General features: G+C 46.2%; 1 protein-coding gene across 2 annotated transcripts in view; it reads right to left on the bottom strand.

Annotated features, from left to right (window-relative positions):
• Positions 1-13,237, bottom strand: part of LOC147422129 (uncharacterized) — a 68,371-nt gene extending 55,134 nt beyond the window's left edge. The window contains exons 1-3 of one of the 2 annotated variants that reach the window (XM_086503465.1): positions 13,021-13,237; positions 12,846-12,905; positions 12,660-12,722 (exon numbers count right to left, since the gene is read on the bottom strand). In XM_086503465.1, the coding sequence (XP_086359591.1) occupies positions 12,660-12,722; positions 12,846-12,905; positions 13,021-13,137 (240 nt within the window). In that variant the 5' untranslated portion in view covers positions 13,138-13,237. The remainder of the gene's footprint in view (positions 1-12,659; positions 12,723-12,845; positions 12,906-13,020) is intronic. The other variant, XM_086503464.1, reaches the window with a different exon arrangement.
• Positions 13,238-16,380: the final 3,143 nt, after the last annotated feature.

The following is a 16,380-nucleotide window of genomic DNA, read 5'->3' as shown; positions in this document are numbered from 1 at the left end:
CTTGCTTCTTTGGGCCGCGCCGAAAGCGACACAAAGTCATCTTCAATGCTTCCACTTCATCCAGAGTCATGCATCTATCTTCTTCAAGAATCTCCGAGGATGAAAATTCCTGAAACCACTTCCAACATGAACATACCCATTCCATGTGAAGTGACTGGAAAGATTCTATTCTTCTTTAAAGAATGTGCATGCAATGTAGATGAACATATAGACGGAGTGCCAAACCGTTCATCAAACACACGCAAACAATGGGGTCGAAACTTGTCTTTCTGATCTAAATGAATCATCTGTGGCAAATCACAATGGAAATGCCGATGCTTGATGCTCAATCCTTCTTGTGCTCTCTCTACGACTGTGTCTTGTCAAGGAAGAGACATGGAATGTGACTTCTTTGAATGCATACTTTTTAGCTTTTCATGAATCATCTGCATACATCCGTGCTCATTCATGAGTGAATCGTGCTCAGCGTACAATATGGCATGCCTAGGAAAAGGGATCACATAAAGGCACTGACTAAAATACAGAAAAGGATCACGAATGAAACACTCAAACAATGCGTGCTGACTAATCATACGAACACATAGTACTTCTTGCGAGGGTTCTTTGGACCTAGGCTCGAGAGCCAAGATCGGTTCTTCATGATCGATCGAATCTTCCTGTGGGGGTTCTGTGGACCTCGACTTGAGAGCCAAGATCGGTTCTTCGTGATTGATCGAATCTGCAATGAGGTTAGCTTCATTAGAGAAAGTATCGACTAACACATCATCCTTGTGAACAATCACATCATCTTCATGCAAATCATCATGCCTGTGAGAAATCACATCTTGATCATGCAAATCATCATGCTCATCATCATGCTTATCATTATGCTTGTCATTATCATGCAAATCATCATGCTCATCATTATCATGCAATTCTTGTGTGTCATGCTTTGGAGAAGAAGAGACTGAGAGAGTCTCCTTCTCCTGAATCCTTTCAATCTTCACCTACACGTTAGAAATGAGAGATGGAGAATGAACAACTTGCTCTCCACGAGTGACAATGGGAGAGTCACTTTTGGCATTGAAAGTGAACGTATTTTCCGCCCAATCAATGAGAGGGTTATGCTCACGAAATATCGAATGCCCAAAATCATATCACATCTTGAGAGAGGAGAGACTAAAAATTTTCTACGGAAAGCAACTTGTTGAATTGTAAACAACACATCAAGGCACTACTTCGTGAGGAGAGAGTCCATACCGGGAGCGAAGTCAGAGACCTCAAGAGGAGATTTCTGACTAACATCTAGACGGGCTCTCTCAACAAGAGAGGGACTAATCACATCATGCATAGAGCCTCGGTCAAACAATATGACAAAACGCTACCCTGTCATATGACCATAACATTTAATGACTCATCGATGGGAGGGTCATGAGAAACTTGGGGCACACTCATGTTCTCATTTATTGCATTGACAGAGGAAGTGGGTTCTGTGGATTCTTTAGATTCATTAGAGTCAAGCTTAGGACATGTTCTTTTTATGTGACCCTTAATGTGACAATGAAAACAACGACCTTCCTTAGAATAAGTGCTTTGCTCTTCCGACGTGATGTATCCTCCTAAAATTCCTTGTGCTACCTTTTCATCTGGAATGAGCTTAGGTTTAGCAATTGTGTTAGCTTACCCTTAGGTTCACTTTGAGAGTTCTTTTCTGAAACTATTGGAAGATTGGTTAGCAGAGTTACCGTTCTTACCAGTCTTACCGTTCTGAAAGTTCTGAGAGGTACTTGTCGAAGTCTTGTTTTCCTTAGGCTCTCCCTTATTGTGCTTTATCTCTTGTGCGAGAGCAATCGCTACCGCCTTTATTGAGATCGATTGGATCGAGCACCTCGACATCATACTTGATATACTCGTCCAATCCATAAAGGAATGCGTCCTTGCGCTCCGCATCCGATTTGCGTAATTGAGTGCCGAGCTGCAAAACACGATTAGCGAAAGACATAACTGGCATACCATTTTGCTTGAGACCGCGCCAATCGTCCTTCAATTGTGTGAGATACTAAGGTGGCATAAACCGCGCCTTGAGCGTGTCTTGGAAATCAGCCCAATTGAAGGAAAGGGGCGTGAATTCGTCGGCTTCCTCTAGGTTGCCATGCGCGGTACCAATTGATGGTATCATCGGTAAGGTACATAGCTGCCGTCAAAACCTTGCTATTTCCTGTCTTCTTAGTTGTCGCAAAATAAGCATTAAATTGATGCAACCAAGAATGAATAACCGCAACATCCTCTTACCATCATACTTACTAAACTGGATCTTCTCTGTGACTGGGTTGTTGGAGTCCGAATCTCGACTTGCGCCATTTGATGAACTACCAACATCTTTGGCGAGCTCCGACTTCAAGGCGAGAAGTCGGATCAATTCTTGCATGCGTCGTTCACTCTGTGCCGCACGCTCTGTCTGTCTTTCTTCGGCCGCCACACGATTCGCTTCTTGTTGTGCGATCATGTCTAGCATTGTCTTGACCAAAGCCTCCATAGGATTTGGTACAATCCGTAGCGTAGATGGGAAAGGGGGAGGGTCAGGAAAACCTCCATGGTGAGGAAATTCTTCTTCGCCTCTCTCATGCTCATCACCTCCAGGCGAAGTATCCATTCCACTTCGAGTGATGACCATCCACTGAAGTCGTGGGTTCTTGTGGGTTCTTGTGGTCTTGGGTTCTTAAGTTCACGAGGAACTTGGGTTCTTGGGGGTCTTGGTTATTGGGGTTCTTGAGGGTCTTAAAGGTCTTGCGGTTCTTCAGGTTCTTCTTTCGCTTGCAATCTGTGGTAGAGAAGGATCTTCTCTTCACCCAAGTTCTGCTCTTTTCCGCAGGCGCACCCCTTGGCGGCCTTGCGCTCACACCAAGGTTGCTTTTTTCCACCTCACATCGATTGGCCAGCCGCTAAGTGCACAGTCCGCTCTCAATGAGTGAAAAGAGAAACAAGGGAAGGAGGGACAAGCCCTTCTTTCTTGGGTTTCCTGTCACTCTTCAAAAACACGATTAGGAATCGACAAACCCAAGAGAACTTGGGTTACGAGCGACCGCAACAAGCAAAAAGAAAATTATGTGGTTCTTGTGGTTCTTTCCTTGAGTGATACAGAACACTGCCGACTCTGATACCAATGTAAGGTGCAGCGGAAGTGAATGTTGAACTTTGGTCAAGATGAGTGCTCCGAATTGTGCTCAAGGTTCCTTTTACTTACGAAAGGGAGAGCCTTCCGTTCCTTTAGTGAGAGAGTGCAATGGACACAAACAAAGTGGATGAACACTGTGAATGAAGGTGCATGAGACTGAGAGATGGAGAGAGAAGAGAATACGACACCAGAACGTTGTCAAACCCTCCTCCGAAGGCCCCACTCTCTATGGCGAGAGCGGTCTACTTATGATTGCACAAATCTCTACAATGCTTTGGACTTGCCGACGATGTCGACGACGATGAGGAGGACGACGAGACGCGCTGAAAACTGAAAATGCTAATGGCTAAAATCTGCAAATCTTTATCTGATGAATTCCTACTCTATGTCGATGACAACGGCGATAACGCCGTTGCAACGACGACGCACTGAAAATGAAATCTGCGTTTTCCGGGCTGAAACTGCAAACTTCGCGACATCTGACCGTGCGGCGAGGATCTCCTGCGAGAAGGTGAGATCTGCGAGATTCAGGGGTTCTACTGTGGGTATTGACTGCTGAAAACTGAAAACGCTGAGTCTAGGGCTGATTCCGTCTCGAAGATCTGCAAAAATGCTGATATTGATCTGCAAACCAAAAACGCTAGGGCTGAAAATGGGTCCTGCTGCAAACACGCTGTGGATCTGCTGGTGCAACCACTAACGCTAGGGCTGATCTGTTCCTTGTTGTCGCCAAGCTGATGCAGAAGCAAAACGCTGGCTGATCTGGGTTCTTGTCCAAAAAGGCTAGCTCTTCTGCTGTGATGCAAAAACGCTAGAGAAACTTGGGGTCCTGCTGAAAAGTTGCCTGTGAGCAAGCGCTCGTGCTGCCTCTTCTGCCAGAAAGTACTGCCCTAGGTTTCTATATATACAAACTTAGCAAAATTGCCCTACCTAGTTCCCAACAAAAGTCACTTAAATTAATAAGTGAAAAATGTCAAAAATAGGAAAAATAGATCTATGCACTCTAAAAATGCTCCTGATGGGTTTTGATGGAAATTAGATGATCATGCTGTGTGCAGCCAGAGGATATGCATCTATTCTAAGTGTCTCAACATGCACGGTCTACGAACAGACTCATAAAAGTGCCAGATCACTTCCTATTCTAGACTGACATGATTGAACTGAACCCTGGTCATGCTGTAGCTTGTCCACGAACACATAGGGTTGGATGTGTCACGTGACATTGTTGGAGTCCGAATCTTGGCTTGCGCCACTTGATGAACCACCAACATCTTTGACCGGCTCGGGTTTCGAGGTGAGTACCTGTAGGAACGACTCTTGCATACGTTGGTCTCTCTGCGCCTCACGTTGTATCTCCAAGGCCGCTTGTCTCTCTTCGGCCACCAAGCGTGCTTACTCACGCTCACGCTCCAAGGCTGCCTTTCTTTCGTCGCTTTCGCGATCCAAAATTGCCTTTCTTTCTTCGCACTCACGCTTCAAGGTAGCGCGTTGCGCTTCTTGTTGCAACATCATGTTCATCGTCGTCTTGACCAAAGCCTCCATACGATTTGGCGCAAACCTTGGCGTAGATGGGGAAGGGGGAGGGTCGGAAAAACAAAAACCTCCTGGTGGTAAAAACTCTTCTTCGCCACTCCCATGCTCACCACCTCCATGCAAAGTATCCATTCCGCTTCGGCTGATGACCATACATTGAAGTCTTGGGTTCTTAAGTTCACGAGAAACTTGGGTTCTTGTGGTTCTTGAGGTCTTGAGGTTCTTTCTTTAGCTTGTAATCTGTGGTTAGAAAAGGATCTTCTCTTACCCAAGTTCTTCTCTTTCCCGCGGGCGCACCCCTTGGCGGCCTTGCGCTCACACCAAGGTTGCTTTTTTACCGCCTGTCGATTAGCCGGCCGCTAAGTGCACGGTCCGCTCTCAATGAGTGAAAAGAGAAACAAGGGGAGGCTGGACAAGCCCTTCTTTTTGGGTTTCCTGTCACTCTTCAAAAACACAACTAGGAATGGAGACAAGTGGACTTGGGTTACGTGCGACCGCAACAAGCAAAAAAAAAATCTTGTGGTTCTTTTCTTGAGTGATACAGAACACTGCCAAAGCTCTGATACCAATGTAAGGTGCAGAGGAAGTGAATGTTGAACTTTGCTCAAGATGAGTGCTCCGAACTGTGCTCAAGGGTTCCTTTTACTTACGGAAGAAAGAGCCTTCCGTTTCTTTAGTGAGAGAGTGTAAATGATCGCAAACAAAGTGGATAACACTGTGAATAAAGAGATAGAGAGAGAAGAATACAACACCAGAATGTTGTCAAACCCTCCTCCCAGGGCTCCACTCTCTATGGCGAGAGCAGTCTACTATTGATTACACAAATCTCTACAATGGTCTGAATGCAATGGACTTGCCGATGATGTCGATGACGATGAGACGGGCTGAAACCTGAAAACGCTAAGGGCTGAAATCTGCAAATCTTGTATCTACTGAATTCTGACTCTATGTTGGTGACGACGACGATGCGCTGAAAACGCAGATGCTGAAATCTGCGAATAGCGGGCTGAATCTCCAAACGCTGGCTGATCTGACCATGCAGTAAGGATCTGCTGCAGGACGGTGAGATCTGCAAGCTTTGGAGGCTGTGGTCCAGAGTCAGACTGCTGAAAATGCAAAACGCTGATACAAATGAGAGGATCTGTCGCCAAAAATTGCAAATGCTAGGGTTGGTTTGTTGTTCCCAAAATGTTAGGGCTGAAACTGTATCTGCTGCAGAAAAGGCTAGGGGATCTGCTAACACCAAGGTGATCTGCAACTTGCAAAAACATTGGGGCTGATCTGCAGTTGATGAAAACGCCAGACTATTCTTGATGGCTAAAAACGCTAGGTGTTCCGTAGGGGGGTCTTGCTAAGAAGGTGCACTGTCAAAATTGTGGTCCCATCTTCTGCAAGAAAGTGCTAGTGCTAGCTTTTCTTATATACTGCCTGAGTCAAATTGCCCTACCCAGTTTCCTAACAAAGTCACTTATTAATAATAAGTGAAAAATGGCTAAGATAGGGAAAATAGGTTCTGTGCACTGTAAAATGCTCATGATGGATTCTGATGGTAATGATGATGATCATGCTGTGTGCAACCAGAGAGAGGATATGCACCTACTCTTAAGTGCCTGGACATGCACGGTCTGCGAACAGACTCACTAAAGTGTCAGAACACTTCCTAAGCTAACTGAACCCTTATCATGAAGTAGCTTGTCCACATGCACATAGGGTTAGATGTACACGTGACAACGTACCTATTCTCGGGGATGCACATCATTGTATTGCTCACCCGATAGGATGCCTTGAGGCATGACCCCTGTTCCTAGTGTTTCCCAAAGTCAGAGTCTCGAGTCATCTGCACTTAGGCCACTAAAATTTAAATATGTGTTCCAGGTCACTTTTAATGAGTTCACATATTTATTAGCCATTTTAGCCATTTTCTAGAATCGTGGGGTTTTCTAGCTAAGTAGGGCAAACTGGAGTTTGTCCTATTGTCACGTGCACATCTAACCCTATGTGTACGTGGACAAGCTACTTCATGACATGGATTCAGTTCAGTTAGCATAGGAAGTGATCTGGCACTTTTGTGAGTCTCTTCACAGACCGTGCATGTCCAGACACTTAGATTAGATGCATATCCTCTGGTTGCACACAGCATGACCATTAGATTTCCATCAGAGCCCATCACGAGCATTTTACAGTGCATAGACCTATTTTCCCTATTTTTGACATTTTTCACTTATTATTTTTAAGTGACTTTTGTTGGGAACTAGGTAGGGCAATTTTGCTAAGCAAATATATATAGAAACCTAGTGCTAGCACTGTTGGGCAGAAGAGGCAGCAGGAACTTCGCGTTCAATAGGCGCCTTCTCAACAAGACCCCCCACCGGAGGTAAACCTAGCGTTTTCAGCCAATAACCAAGCCTGGCGTTTTTCAGCATTACAGAGCCTCCAACGTTTTTGCATTGCAGATCAGCCCCAGTGACAACAATACAACAGATCAGCCCTAGCGTTAGCAGATTCCCCCCGCATGACTCCAAATCAACCTAGTGTTTTTGGAGCAGCATAACAACCAGCATTTTGCAGTTCCGTCACGACAAGACAACAAGAAGACCAACGTTATCAGTTTTCAGTGCGTCGTCGTCACATCGTCGTCATCAACATAGAGTCAGAATTCAACAGATAAAGATTTGCAGATTTCAGCCATTAGCATTTTCAGATTTCAGCCCGTCTTGTCGTCATCCTCATCGTCGTCGACATCGTCGGCAAGTCCAAAGCATTGTAGAGATTTGTGCAATCAATAGTAGACCGCTCTCGCCATAGAGAGTGGGGCCTTCGGAGGAGGGTTTGACAACATTCTGGTGTCGTATTCTCTTCTCTCTCTATCTCTCAGTCTCATGCACCTTCATTCACAGTGTTCACCACTTTGTTTGTGTCCATTGCACTCTCTTACTAAAGGAACGGAAGGCTTCGGACTTCCCTTCCGTAAGTAAAAGGAACCCTTGAGCACAGTTCGGAGCACTCATCTTGAGCAAAGTTCAAGATTCACTTCTGCTGCACCTTACACCTATATAAACAGTCACCGCCCTTGTACTTTTGGCAAGTTGTTGAATGCAGATTACCAACGTTTGGACTCTCTCCTCTGCTAGCGTTTTCTCTCTCTAGCGTTTGCAGTTTCTAGCGAGCACTCTCTCTCTAGCGTTTTTGCACATTCTCTCTCTACGTTTTCTGCAGGTGGTGACCTGAGCTTGCGATCTCTCTCTCTTGCCCTAGGGCTTTCCTTTCTAGCCTATTACCACCGCTCCATAGCGGTTGTGCATCTTCGGCAAGATTCGGTGGGGAGTACGTGCTTGTGCCTTAACCGCGAGGAGATTCATCGGGATAGATTCGAGATCTATTGGCTGCCCGTCACAGAGAGGTGTCTTGATCGCAGTTTGCAGACAAGTTCCTCATCCAATTCACCTTCTTTCAGCTGCACCTTTGACATGGTATCAAAGCCACGGCGTGCTCTTGAATCGGATCGGTGATTTGTGGAAGATTGAGTTGCTGTTTTTTGCGAAAAAAGGAGGTGCTTTGCTGTTTTTTCTGTGTTTTTCACTCTTTTGGGGCTAATTTCGGCTGTAGTGGACAGATTTGTAGATTTCCTCTCTTCCACTTCAACCTAGCCGCTTCACATGCCCAAATTCTCCAACACCATGGAGAAAAGTGATGACTCTGACAGCCCATGGTGATGAAGGACACCATGAGGATGGGATCAGCGGCTGTGACCACACCGTCAATGACGAATGGGGAGATTGGTCCCAGTTCTATTCCTGAGTAGGTAATCAACCAATCAAGATACCTACACTCCCTACCTTTCCCTCAGATCGGCGATTGAATGCAGACAAATATGCCCTTTGGAAAGCAGCCATGATGGCAGTCTTTGACTCTTACGAGGTTGGAGGATTTGTCTCAAGCACCTTCCAAAAGCCAAAGGACTCAAAGGGAGCGAAGTTATGGGAACGAGTCAATGTCCGGATCCGGTCTTTTATTATCCTCAACAGTTCACCCGCGGTGATTGGCCACATTCGGCTAATGCAAGATGCGAGGTTGATGTGGGATCAGCCTTCTTCTATGATAAGGTCTCTCCAATAAAGCGGATAGCCCTCGAGGTGCAGTTGAGAAACTTGGATGCAAAGAATACTTCCATGCAGGATCATATCAACAAGATGCAAGAGCTTCAGGAGGAGATACTTCATATGGGAAAGCTTATCAATTTGGAGGACATGGCCATTCAGCTTTTGGCTCAATTGCCTCCCCGGTATACCAGCTTCTACTCTTCCTTGATTACCAGTGGACAGTTGAATACTATCACTTGGGAGGAGTTAGTTCCAATGGTTTTAGACCAAGAGGAGAGGTTCCAATCGGGGATGAAGTCAAGCTTTGAAGCCTTGACCGGTTCTTCCAACAACAACAACAACAAGAAGCAGAAGGGTAAGAAGAAAAGCACCAACACCAAAGACAAGAAGAGTGATGCCGAGCGTGACACCTTGAAGCGGAGCGGCATTGCAACAATTGTGGTGAGAAAGGACATTATTGGAGGAAGTATCCAAGGCGAGTTGGAGAAGCTTCGACCTCCTCGGCAGTAGTAGTACAGTCATCGGCCTTTGTTCATTTGGAGATTCTCCCTTCGACGGACTCTTCGAGGACATCGGAGACATTGGTGACCCTTTCTCCTCGAGATAGTCGTGATTGTATCCTTGATAGTGGTGCCTCACGGCACATGACACCTACGAAGAATCTATTGTCCAACATGCGGCGACACTGTGGTACTATTTTCATCAGCGACAAATCTAAAATTCCCATTCACAGCGAGGGTTCCATGGAGCTAGGTAGTATGCATACCTCCAAGGTACTTTATGCTCCTTCAAGCGATCTTCTGTTGATCCAAATATGTACGTTTTCCGTGAGGGAGGGTTAATGACACTTGTTATCCTCTACGTGGATGATCTTGTGATTACAGGTAGCCATGTTGAGCACATCTGCAGTATTATGGCAACCTTGTCAGAGGAGTTTGAGATAACAGACCTTGGCTTGTTTCATCATTTTCTTAAATTGGAGGTTAGGAAAGACAGAGGGGGGGCATCTTCCTCTCTCACGAGCAGTACATCCGGGAATTATTGGAAGCATTCGGTATGACCGAGTGCACATTTATCTCTACTCCCATGGATCCCAATCATAAGTTGTCACAGTTTGGTCTTCCTCTTCTAGCAGATGCAACAAAGTATCGAAAACTGGTTGGTTCTCTCATTTGGGTACTCAATACTTGATTTGAGGTCAGTTTCCCGGTGTGTCTACTCAGTTCCTTTATGCAAAAACGCCAAGTCACACATGCAGCAAGCCATCAGGGTCCTGCGGTATTTGAAGGCGACCTAGTCATTTAGCATTTAGCATTCACTATGCAGCTTGAGGTTTGAATCCCCACGTCATTCTGGGATGGAGTGATTCTGATTGTAGAGGTGATTCAGACGGACGACGGTCAACCACAGGTTTTACCTTTTCTTTTTGCTCAGGAGCAGTTTCATGGAGCAGCAAGAAACGGCCAACAATTGCTTTGTCTTCCACAGAGGCAGAGTACCATGCTGTTTGTAGTGCTACATGTTAATCAGTTTGGATTCGGAGGCTACTTTGGAGATGGGCTTTCCGCGCACACTGAGTAGGGCAAACGGGAGTTTGTCCTATATAGGCAATCCCCCCCCTTGTACTGTTGGCAAGTTGTTGAATGCAAATTACCAATGTTTGGGCTCTCTTTTCTGCTAGCATTTTCTCTCTAGCGTCTGCAATTTCTAGCGAGCACTCTCTCTCTAGCATTTTTGCACATTCTCTCTGTAGCGTTTTTTGCAGGTGGTGATCTCAACTTGCGATTTGTCTCTCTTGCCCTAGCGCTTCCCTTTCGGGCCTATTACCACCGCTCTGTAGCGGTTGTGCATCCCCGGCAAGATACAGTGCCCATTCGGTGGGCGGTACGTGCTTGTGCCTTTACGGCCAGGAGATCCATCGTGATAGATTCGACATCTATTGGCTGCCCGTCACAAAGAGGTGTCTTGATCACAATTGCAGACAAGTTCCTCATCCGATTCACCTTCTTTCCACTGCACCTTTGACATATGTATATTGATGAGGTGTCTGATTACATTGACAGAGAGGGTGATAGAGGTGCCCAGCTGATAGGGACGTGGATCCCATTGTTGTTATATGCTGATGATATTGTGTTGATCTTTGACTCACCAGAGAGTATGCAACGACGATTGGATGCATTACACAGTTCTGTAGAGGATAGTGGATTGTCTGTAAACCTTGGTAAAACCAAGGTTATGGTGTTTAACACCACACCACAGTGGATCAGGAGATCAACACCGACTTTCACATATGGTCAAGAGATTATAGAGTATAGAGATGCATACACTGACCTTGGGGTTGTCTTCACTGGGCCGAGGCTTTCTTTGGGAAGAGAAGCAAAGACTAGACTAACTAGAGCTTTTGCAGCCTTGGGAGGCTTGGAGAGGATGTGTTCGCAGGTTCAGTTCCAGGAACCTCGGACAAAGTTATGACTCTTTGATACTTTAGTAGCCTCAGCTATGTTGTATGGGGTGCAGATATGGGGACCTTCTGTAGGCCAAGATGGTTGGAGACGTATGGAGAGGCCCTTGGTATCTATGATCTCTCGACTGATCAGAGCCAAGGCCTCTGTACCCCACGCTATCATTCGAGCAGAGCTAGCTACCCCTCCTATGGAGATTGAGGCGCTTACCAAACCTGTCTCATTTGTGCACAGTTTGTGAGATACTACTAGAGACGGATATGTTAGATTGGCCCTTGCGTCTTCCAAAGAGTTAGCTCTTCAAGGGGGACACTTCATGCTGGTATGAACACGTGACATCATGGTTTTAGACGCACGGCTTCACCGTGGACAGGCTGCCCCCTTTCCAGCACTCTCTTCAGGCACCCTCGATGTCTCTTTTACGGGTGGAGATTACTAGACTCGTTTGGCAGGACCTGATCCAGTTGGATACCAGGAGGACGTGGATAGAGCCACCACAGGAGTTGGGCACAAAGGTGGCTTTCTATAGAGAGCATCTTCTCCACCTCATAGGAGATGGGTTTGTGATTTGACCCAGCTACATGGACACACATATATCTCATGGTTTGCGGTGTGCCATTGGTCAAATACGCACATCCTCACATCAGCTTGCGATTGAGACTGGTAGATTCATAGGGATACCAACAGACAGCAAGATATGTCGCTTATGCTAGCTAGAGCCAGAGACAAAGCTACATTGCAAAGTGTACTATGAGATACGGGGCCGTTTCCACTGCTTATTCAGAGAGGGTCCTTTCTATAGAGTCATGAGTTATGAGGATCAGAGATGTTTTGGGCTATATCTACTTGAGTTACACACATATAGAGACTCTTTATTGGGGAGAGATAGAGAGAGACAGTCCTAGAGACAGATTACTGATTTCTTTTCACTAGATATGGGACAGCCCACACTCATTCGACCACTACCGGCACTCTCATCGACCGAGCACTGAGCTACGGAGATCTAGATGGCCACGATTGAGGAGAGGGGCTACACAGCATCAACGGAGACTACAGCGGAGGATTCGAGCCATACTCTCTCAACATCCAGAGTGCAGAGGAGGATGGATTCTAGTAGTAGTATCTTTGTTCTAGACTCTAGTTCCTTTGTACCGAGACATGGTATTAGATTCACAATTTTGTAATAGTTTGGTCTCATAGGTCATTTTGGCCTTTTGAAAGCGTATATAACATTTCATTTCATCATCTGTCTCTCTCTCTCTCTCTCTCTCTCTCTCTCTCTCTTCCGTCTGCTAGATATTTAAGGTCCCTTGGGATAGTTTCCTACAACATTAAAACTCTCTTCTTCTTCTTCTTCTCTCCTCTTACATATATATACATACATGTAAAAGAGAGAGAAAGAAAGCTTACATTGAGAAGGCACCCCAGAAGCAAGAGGAATGTCCAGCGTCCTTTTTCTGGTTCGAGTGAGACCTGCAAAGTGTAACCATATTTTCTCGTGCATGTGTATACGTGTGTGTGTGTGTGTGTGTGTGTGTGTGTGTGTGTGTGTGTGTGTGTGTGTGTGTGAGAGAGAGAGAGAGAGAGAGAGATTACAAGGGGAAGAAGGGGCTGCCATCTCCACAATGCCCAGATATAATTTCTGTCTCCGAGTAGCTATAAAAAAATAAAAAAATCTCCCATTAGTGATTAGTGGAAGGGGGCAAAAAGAAAAGTTTGGAAGTGACGACGAAGTGTAGTTAGTTTTAGAATTCTCTGTGCATGTCAGTACTTGGGGTGTTGTATCCTTAAAGAAGTGTGACGACAGCAGCCAGAAAAATAGAAAGGAGGCCTCCATGAGGGTGACTGTGTGCGGCAAGGTCCTAGAAGAGGGTGACGACAGCAGCATGCGGGGGAGAGATGGTCGCCATAGCAGCAGCGTGTCGGCTTTCAACAGACCCGTTATGCGCAAGAGATCGAATCGCAAAAGACATGTTTAGAGAATGATTTTATTTAACTCTCTTCCAGTAGTAGTATGTAATAACGATTTTGGAAAATTCCTTTAAACAAGATTCTAGGACATGCTGCTGACAATTATAGCGGCTGCCTTCACAGATGCACCGTTGCAAGCATGCATGCATGCAGTTGGTGCTCTCTCTCTCTCTCTCTCTCTCTCTCTCTCTCTCCCCCATTCGCCAACCTACCTTCCGGAGCTGTATCCATCATTTGTCTCTCAATTCAATCTGCCTCCGTGACTTTAGTTGACGAAACACGGAGGATAGGAGTCGGGACAAGCTCCGAAGAGGAGACTTGAAAGACACGATGCTTGCACCACAAGGAGGGGGAGAGAGAGAGTTGTAATGGACGTTGCGAGAGACCTGCACGCTCTGCCTCTATGTTTTTCTCCAACACACGTAAGGCCTGCGCCTCGTCCTTGCTCACTTGGCCGAGCGAGATTTAAAGCATCTTTCTCCTATTGGATTTTATTTTGAAAGCTCCCAGTAGTAGTATCAGTAGGGGGTACCAGCTGATAGAAAATCAAAAAATCATGCAATTAGTCAAAAATGGAAAAGGAAAGGGTTTACATTCGAAGAGAAAAAGAAAACGAGAGTGGTACACCACATGGAACCACCTCTCCTTTCCAGCTCTCTCTCTCTCTCTCTCTCTCTCTCTCTCTCTCTCTCTCTCTCTCTCTCTCTCTCTCAGGCTCGTGTCTTTCTTGCCGCCTCCCTTGTCGTCTCTCCTCTCAGAGTTCCTCCCCTCCCGCGCCAACCTCAGACCACCGATCTGCAATGCTTCTCAAGGCCTGCATGAGAGAGAGAGAGTCATGCAATACCAAACGTCCACACACACACACAGAGCCTGCAGCAGCAGCAGACGTCGCGCGAGTGAGAGACATCCCAGCATGACCAACCATATCTGTGACTGCATGGGATTGAGGTGGGAGATCAAAGACATTGCACGCAGAGAGAGAGAGAGAGAGAGAGAGAGAGAGAGAGGTGTTCGAGGCGAGAGAAAGAGAGAGAAGCCGTAGACAGGAGGGATGGGGCACAGGCGGGAGGAGGGATCGCAACCATGGTGGAAGACAGAGGTCACGAGCAATAGCAAGGAGAGGCGACCGTGGGGCAAAGGCAAAAGTAGATCGCAAATTGTAGGTCACTGGGTAGGGGAGGATGGCGCACCGTCGAGAGGAGGGGGGAGAAGGGCATGTGAAGGGGGGGGGGGGGGTAGAGGGAATCTTAATCAAGGCACGTGGATGACATGCGTTCTTCTCTCTCTCTCTCTCTCTCTCTCTCTCTCTCTCTCTCTCTCTCTCTCTCTCTCTCTCTCTCTCTCGCACGCTTGTGCAGGTAATACCCCTGCCCAATCATTTTAAATCGGAAAATGGCCTCAATAGCTCACAACGGAAAGCGAAAGGTAATTAAAGGGAAGGGTGTGAATAGGAGGATTTGAGAAGGGGGGGAGGCAAGGCACGTGGATGACATGCGTTCTTCTCTCTCTCTCTCTCTCTCTCTCTCTCTCTCTCTCTCTCTCTCTCTCTCTCTCTCTCAACATCAGAGAATTCACACACACCCACACAGGCCCTGCTCTCCCGTCTTGTCCATCATCTTCACCTCAGTGATGTTGCTATAGACACTTGCCTTGGCCAATGTCCCCGAGGGGATCTTGCTGCAAACGGCTTGTGGCAAAGAGACGGAGATGACTAGATGCGCAGATCTATGTGGAAAAGGCAGTGGGGAAAATCATGCACATTGGAGTGGGCGCGAGGCAGACGCGAGCAAATATACTCCCTTAATAGATTTTATTTACAAGCGACCCAGTAGGGATACTCAACCAGTAAAACAAGTTACGAAAGCGCAAATGTACGCACCTTTTGCTTGTTTTACTATACAGGCTTAATGTATTATTTATATATGTATTTGTGTGTCTATGCATGTTTGTATATGTGAATGTATATGTGAAAAATAGTTTTGTTTAATATACATATACGGTGAGTTATCGCGATCGTAAAGTGAAGCTAATGACCCTACATAACATACTACAATCTAGCGGCTTGCAACAAGATAGCGTGCATGAGGCTATGGAGGAGTATGAGCAGCTCTCTAATGATAGTTTACATTGTGAGAGAAGAAGCAATAACAAGAGAGAGAAAGAGAGAGAGAGAGAGAGAGAGAGAGAAGAAGCAATAACAATAGAGAGAAAGAAAGCTTACATTGAGTAGAAGGCACCCCAGAAGCAACAGGAATGTCCACCGCCCTTTTTATGGTTCGAGTGAGACCTGCAAAGTGTAAACATATTTTCTCTTGCATGTGTGTGTGTGTGTGTGTGTGTGTGTGTGTGTGTGTGTGTGTGTGTGTGTGAGAGAGAGAGAGAGAGAGAGAGAGAGAGAGAGATTACAAGGCGAAGAAGGCGCTGCCATACTCGCACAATGCACAAATATAGATCACTAGGTTGATAATAATTTCTGTCTCCGATTAGGACTTCCTTGTTTTACTATTCAGGCTGAATCCTTGTTGGAATTAGGGTTGCAGAGAAACACACACATCTTGGAGAAGACGAAGGAAGCTCACCGCACACAATAGAGAGTGTTACTTCGTGTGCAATGGAAAGATAGATAGCCCTAGAGTGATGGGCGTATATACAATGCTCGGGGGAAAAAACCTCCTAAAGAGGGAAAAAATACCCCGGCGGTCCTAGTGTGTTCACACCCATCACTACCACATGTATATGGTAACAAATCCCCCCTGGAGTGATGCGGTGAACGAGAGCTGGCACATGAGTAAAGGGAAGTGCCATGCCTTGAGGACACGATCAGTCCATAAAGGGGAGTAAGCCCAAAGCTTTGCGGAAAGCTTCAAGCTTCTCACGAGACAATGCCTTTCTGAAACGATCTGCAAGGTTGTCCTGTGTTGGCACATAAACCAAGCTGATCTCTCCTGCTGAGAGCCTCTCCCTGACATAATGGTAATGCACCTCAATGTGCTTTGTGCGAGCATGAAAAACTGGGTTCCTCGCAACTGCCAATGCGCTCTGATTGTCAGTGTAGATACTGTTGGCAGTGTCCTGTCCAACACCCAAATCAGCCATAAGGCGTCTGAGCCATACACACTCAACCGTAGCTGTGAGGACTGCCCTGTACTCAGCCTCACAA

This window comes from Adiantum capillus-veneris, chromosome 27 (assembly GCF_014529385.1).
Source record: "Adiantum capillus-veneris isolate H3 chromosome 27, ASM1452938v2, whole genome shotgun sequence".
NCBI classification, from domain to species: Eukaryota; Viridiplantae; Streptophyta; class Polypodiopsida; order Polypodiales; family Pteridaceae; genus Adiantum; species Adiantum capillus-veneris.
This window is presented reverse-complemented; position numbering and strand designations above follow the sequence as displayed.